This window comes from Ammodytes marinus (genome assembly GCF_949987685.1).
Source record: "Ammodytes marinus genome assembly, chromosome: 14".
NCBI lineage: Eukaryota > Metazoa > Chordata > Actinopteri > Uranoscopiformes > Ammodytidae > Ammodytes > Ammodytes marinus.
Window position 1 is genome coordinate 11,138,034 of NC_137218.1, and position 6,708 is coordinate 11,144,741.

Sequence of the window (6,708 nt, forward strand, 5' to 3'; positions counted from 1 at the left end):
TTTCTCAGGGAGGAAGGAGGGAAGAAGAGGGAAGAAGAGAGGAGGGGGGAGAGCTAGAAAGAGAGAAAGAGGGGAGAGAGCTGAGACACTGAGCAGTAACAGCAGGAAATGGGTTGATCCGGATAGGGGTAGATTGTGTTCCCTGTGTGGATTCAATGAGTCCACAGTCTTTCGGACTGAGAGAGGAACCAGGGAATTAGCTTAGCCTCTCGACTGCTAATGAGCCATGGATAGCATAAACAGCAGGAGTTTTTCTCTTTTTTTTCTTCTTTTTATTTATTGCCGGGCACACTTTTTCTAAATCAAGTGCTAGTGATAGAAAATACCTCTCATTTTTGTTACCCCTTCCTGAACCTTCCTCTCGCTACCCCCTCCCTCTTTTCCTTTTCCCCCTCGCAACCTCAAAAACAAATCTTACCCTCAAAATATATATCTAATATATTCTCTATATACTTTGTACTGAATTGTAGTTATAATGTACCATGCAATCTTTCAAGGACATTTAAAAGTCTCTTCTAAAGAACACAAATGTTGTGAAACTATTTACAGCAAATAACATTTCACCTGCATAGCTCTATTACTAAATATATTGTCAAAACATTTGTGATTTTTGTCGCCCAACTACAGATACTTGGCCTTTTAGCCCAGTCGCACAATCATGATCAGTTTTGGCACCTTTCTCTAGGAATTGCTAGGTTTTGAAAATATTGCCTCATACATTCAAGACTAAGGACATTGTGTTTTTTTTCTTTCCTTTTTTAAACTGTGTGATATCAGCGGTGTGCAACAAGAAAATGCATGAGCAAAGTGAGGCACCCATGTGGAAGTTTAGGGTCTAACATGAAAGAGAGGTGTGTGTGTTAAGGAACAACAAAGGCAGTTTGCCTTTATGCCAAACAGAAAAGGCCATTTGTATTAAACGGGGCAGCATGCCTTTAAGAACCAACTGCCGTCAACTCCATTTGGCAAGAGTGCATAACAACTGTGATCACTCAGACAGCAAAGAACAAGCTACTGTATGCTAGCTTCCTTTGGCAAAGTCCTAAGAATGTCATGCGAGCCACAAAAATAGACTTTAAGAAGAAAAGACAGACTAACTAACTAATGCAGCTATGCAGCATAATGACTGGAATCTAATGAAGACACTGTGTGTGTGGAGGGTGGGGCTGGGTTATGTCGACCAAATGTAGTGCACGCAAATGTAATTCGAGCTAGCTGAGGTGGTTAATACTGTGCTTTAGTACATCCTTTAAGGGGTTTGCGTCTTCCTAAAAATGTTGTGCAAGTGGCAGGTTTGATTTTGACAAAGGCTCACTAGATACAAACACAACAACAACTTTGCTATGCCTTCTCTCCCCCCTAACTCTCTATCACTTGCGTCCCATCTCCTCCGGAAACATTATTTTCTGGCCAGTTTGCCCCACTTAGCTTACTTGTTTAAATTATTCACTATTGCCTTTTTGCCCCTAAATGTTTCTTTGCCTTCTTGTGCAAAGAGGAAGTAGACCAGGCTCTTAGGCAGTTTAATCAATCAACATGCTGTAGGCCAAGTTCTAGAGAGGATTACTGTAACATTCCCTGAGAAGGTTGGGTGTACATTTTTTTAACGCATTTCTCTACAACACATCGACTTCTAGCACGGTGGGTAACCATTAGACTAGAGCATGCAGGTCATGACATGCATTACCTCTGAGGTGATTGGTGAACAGCATTCAAAATCTTTTCTAATGTCTGGGCTTCACCCCCGATAAGATAGGAAACACACTGTTAAGTGATTCTCCCTCTCCCTCCCACTTGCAGTACGGCTGCTTATGCACAATACAGAGTGAGAACTATGGGAAATTATTATTACTTGAAAATCTCAAAAGGTTTGTTTTACAGCTCTTAAATGGGGATACAAACTTGCAGATAACACATAGCATTACCAAGCTAGCATCTTTAAGCTAAAAGAGGGAAAATGGCGACACTGAAAGATGCCAATCATCATTATAGTGGAGAGAGTAAGGGAGTGAGTAAGCGGTGGTGTCACTCTTGCGGTGGCCCATCATAAAGCCACAGTATTGGTAATCACTTGTTTGTTCAGACAGAGGGGCACTGGGCTGTGCTCTTGGGGAGGGAGAGGGGGTGTAGAGATATCTATCTCCATCAAATAACTTCTATGTTATCTGAGGATCAGCAACCAGCTTCTGGTTAGTCACCGTTATAAAATTAGCTGAGAAATACGGAGCAGCAGAGAGGTACAATGACTTTGTGCCTTCAGCCATCTTTGCAAAACAACACGAACACCAGTCCCGCAATCTAGTCTCTTCTTCTTTTGTCACTCTTACAAAAACAAACACACATTTTAGACCTGTTAGCTATTCCTACTAGCCAACTCTCAGATCAGGCCCCTTTCGATCATCCACCTTATCAAACATGAAGCCATTTAAGTACCTTTGTTTTACATAAGTCATCTTCCAGCAGATTAATGGGGTAGTTTAAGGGGTTGGTGTTGGATTGTCCTATCCATAGGGATCAAGCAGGTACTGTGTGGTCCTGTCCAGTTTTTAACAAGGCCACTTTCAGCCGGGTTTGGTCCAGTATCATGACCCCTGCTGCTGCTTCTCTAGCGTCCCAACTTTTGCTTCCACACCTCCGTTTTTACACTCAGGGGCGGTCACACCACCCTGCAAGTTCTTGCAGCGGCAGCCGGGCCTGCTAACATTGTCATAACACTTTTGTCCCAGTTTGGCCAGGCCCGTAGCTGGCAGATAGCAGACCAGACAAGGCAGGACAACAGAAAGGGCAGCCATGAATGACCAGCGTGCGCAACAGTTGGACTGCGAGCACGAGCAGGGCTTGTCGGAGCAGGAACCCTCGTCGTCCTCATCCTCGGTGCAGTGGTAGAAGATCCCTTTGACCAGGCACATGCAGGTGGCTGTATCCACCAGGTTCTGAGCAGAGCACAGGCACTCCTGGTTGCAGACCCAGCAAGAGGGAAGGGTTCTTGGGAGTGTACACTCCGTGCATCTGCACTTCCCGCAGTGCTCGCAGAGAAGGAGGTGCTTCTTCTCGGCCGGGGATGAAGGGATCAGTGTCGACCCCTGCTGGCCTCCAGTGGTGCACACGCCCGCTGCGGGCGTCTTTGCAGACTTGAGGTCCAGCGATTTAGAAGAGGAGGAGCAGGAGGAAGCAGAGGATGAGGAATTGAGGACTTTTGATTCAGGGGAAGTGAAGCAGCCTGGAGTTCGGGTAATGATTGTGTTGGTGGGTCCCTGGTGGGGGTGTAAGTTTGGGTGGTGGTCCACCATTGGGGTGGGTGCAGCATGGTCCAACAGCCTCTGATCGGACGAGGTGCTGCTGCTGCTGCTGATAGAGCTGGGCCTCCCACTAAAGGAAATCCAAGGGTGGGTGGTGGTGTCCTGGTGAGAGTGGGGTTCACACCTGCCCTGCTGTTGGTGATTGTGATGATGGTTGTGGTTTGCCCCCAGGACGGCCTCCTGATTCTGACCAAGCCAGGTGATCCTTCGGTTGGCAGACTTCTGACTCGGGGGCTGCTGGGAGATGACGGCAGGGCTGTCGATGTAGTCATTCTCCACATGAGAAGACTTGATCTGGTCGATGGGGTAGATGGTGAGAGGGTGCTGCAGGCGGCCGTAGGGCACTCGACTGTCCAGCAGGGGCTGGGATATGAGGGAGGAGGACACTCCGGGGATGTGCTGGGGAACCCTGGACTCCATGTGTAGGCTGGTGCCTTGCACGTCTTCACTCTAGAGCAGCATTGAGCAATACTGCAACGACAGATAAAAAAGACAAAGTTACGATCTGTTGTTTAAGAGTCTATTTACCCATTCGATCCTCTTTTCCTTAAATACCTTATCTTAAATCACAAAGAAACCAAAGTCTAAAATGAAAAGTGGAGACAAGGGAAATTCAGTTCATTTTACATAAAGGTACATCACAAAACTGTCCAAAGACTGAGAGCCAGTTAAGATATGATATAAAATGCACAATGCCTCCTATATTTGATTTAACCAAATGTGGGTAGGCCAATGTCAAAACATTCAGTGTATTTGCTATGATGTGAGAAAAAGACATCCTTAGCATTAATTGTACCTTGTATTTAATAGTTTTAACCCTCTGTGGTATAATTTACTGCCGCATTATTTGCTACTGTTGGTGACTAATCCCTGCCTTATCTCATGATTAAACTACTAAAACTACATTACCTACATGAATGAGACTCTTCAGTATGACTATAATATATCATGAGATGACTATCCAAGATAATGGATCACAGAAATTTAAATCAACACCGTGGACAGAGTGTAACACTGACAGATTACAAGTAGTTTACTTATCCCCCGCACAATTATTAAATCATTCAAACCAAAGCGTTTCAGTCTCTCAACTAAAATCTTTGACCGGATCTGAATATAGAGTTTCGAAACGATCTTGATCTTTAGACTGAAAACCAACAGGGCTTCAAACCTCCTCCATTCTTACTTTGACATTAGAACAATAGAAGTTGGGCTCTCATCGCCTCCCTTCCAAAGAGAAGGGAGCACCAGAGAGCAGGGCTTGCATGCAAAAGACTCAGAGATGCAAAACAAGGCAGGCAGAGCAAAAAGAGGAGAAAGCTGCCAAAAAAAGGGTCTTCAACAAATCCAAAATGAACAAGAGGCTATAGGGAATTTATATGTTTGTATACAATCACACATTTTATAAGACTGATAATAAATCACACCACGTAATATAATGTTACCTATCATTTTATCTTTATGAAAATACAGTGGGCTGTTTTGAATCTGAGAAGAAAAGGACCACTCTGGGATTTTGTGAATGGACCTGATTTTGTGAAATGCAGGTTTTTGTGAATGAAAGCTGCTGGTTGCACTCGGTGTTGCAGACAAGGATCAATGCACTCCAGTCATAATCAGCCTGAATGCAATCGGTTTCATCCATTTCATTGATGAGTGCTCGGCAACCGGGGAAAAAAAATCTAACCTACTTTACAGAAAACAAAAAATATATAAAAAAAAAATCGGCACAACACAACCTAACCAAATCTGTTCCGTTTAATTTCGCTTTTTGCAAAATACTCCAACAAAACCCCTTCTTATCCAGACCACAACATTCTCTTAAAAGGCTACCTGAAATTTAAAATCAACCTAAAAACCATGATTGAAGGAGTGGTGATCTATCTTTATTTAAAAACGTGACACCCTGCTTTGACTGAGCGTTTGCTTTCCTTTTCCTCGGATTTGCACGAGCCTGGTTGAGAAACCTGTTGCGACATTGCTGGCACCGACACAAGCGCTTGTGATCGTCAAATCTAGACCATTATGAGCCGGAACAGTGCGTGTGCAAGTGCGCGCGCGTGCGTGTATGCGCGTCCCTCCCTTCAATATGTGAATGGACTGAGTCATAAAAAAAACGGAGGCGGACGCTCGGCATACTCAAATAGCATGTTTATATAGGCATTATAAGCACGTATTCAATACCGCAGTCTTTATAACTGAAAAAGGATTTAAGTGTGAGATTGATGAAGAAAATTGTACACTCTATGCCACCAGAGAGACTGCTTTAGTGGTAGTTTTAATCCTCGGTTAGTTAAATGCGTAGATCGGTGCGGAACTTGGACGTTATCACTCGTGACGAACAAATGTAAGGCGATTGAAATAGAAGATCAATTTTAATTTAGTCTTCCACGTCACTCGGACAAGATGAACAAGCTAACGGCAAAAACACCTGACACAAACCGACACGGTGCACCAACCAGGCGGTCGCTGCAGCGCGAGAACGAGACACGCAACCGAGTCACCCGAGCTACTGCCTATGTAGGCTACAGACTTCACAGGGGACGGCGATTTAGGTGGAAATATAGAGCTGTTCTCTGCCCTTTATCGTGCCAGTGGTTTTAAAAGAAACGACGCGACAGATGTTGAAATTCGTGATCTGCTGTCATAAAAAAGCAGCATTTCGAACAAGTCGTGTTTTAATATACGACACTGTTCCCTTTTCTGTACCCTCAACTTTGCTTTTGGTACAAAATCGGTGGTTAAATATTGACTCAAAGTGCAAACACGAGTCGAGGAAACAGCTTGTTGCAAAATAGAGTTTGCAGGAGCGTTTTCGTGCCTGTGATCCAGTGGATTGCCTACTGGAGAAGAACAGCGAAGCTTAGGCAAAAGAGAGGGATAGACTGAATAGTCGGTTTGTGCAGCCACACGCTCACAACTTACACACATTAAACGATAAGAAAACTCCTGAGGTGATCACTTACTGTGGTTTCAGGATACAATTCTCATCTCCTCGTTGCGCACAACGTTTGCGCGCAGTTTATAGTCCAGTCCAAGCGAGTACGTTGCTCCACAAATGTTGAGCGATAAAGTCCAAATGTCAAGGAATTATATGAACGGTACGCGTAAGGAGAGCGGGTCTCCTGCACTATATTCTCCACTCGCTGGTGCGTAAAAGGCGACTGCGGTTGTGGACGCGGAGCTTTGGATATGATGTTGCAACCACCGAGGGGGAGGGAAGTGAGTTTTTATGAATGGGAGGGTAGAGGAAAGGGAAGGGACGGCACTGCGCAGATGCCTCGGCTTTTTTTTCTCTTTTTTTTGTGAATGGGAGGGCAGAGCGAGTCGGGAGGACTGAAATGCGGGGGTTACATTTTTATGAATGAGGAGGACTCCGAATGGCATTGCGCAGGCGCGATGCCGAGAT

At 44.7% G+C, this 6,708-nt stretch overlaps 1 protein-coding gene across 1 annotated transcript in view; it reads right to left on the minus strand.

The window, feature by feature from the left end:
- Positions 1-6,438, minus strand: part of spry4 (sprouty homolog 4) — a 7,306-nt gene extending 868 nt beyond the window's left edge. Inside the window, exons 1-2 of the mRNA XM_080040378.1 lie at positions 6,266-6,438; positions 1-3,770 (exon numbers count right to left, since the gene is read on the minus strand). The exon at positions 1-3,770 is cut by the window's left edge and continues 868 nt beyond it. Coding sequence (XP_079896504.1) covers positions 2,583-3,719 — 1,137 coding nt within the window. The 5' untranslated portion in view covers positions 3,720-3,770; positions 6,266-6,438 and the 3' untranslated portion in view covers positions 1-2,582. The remainder of the gene's footprint in view (positions 3,771-6,265) is intronic.
- Between the last annotated feature and the right edge of the window lie 270 nt (positions 6,439-6,708).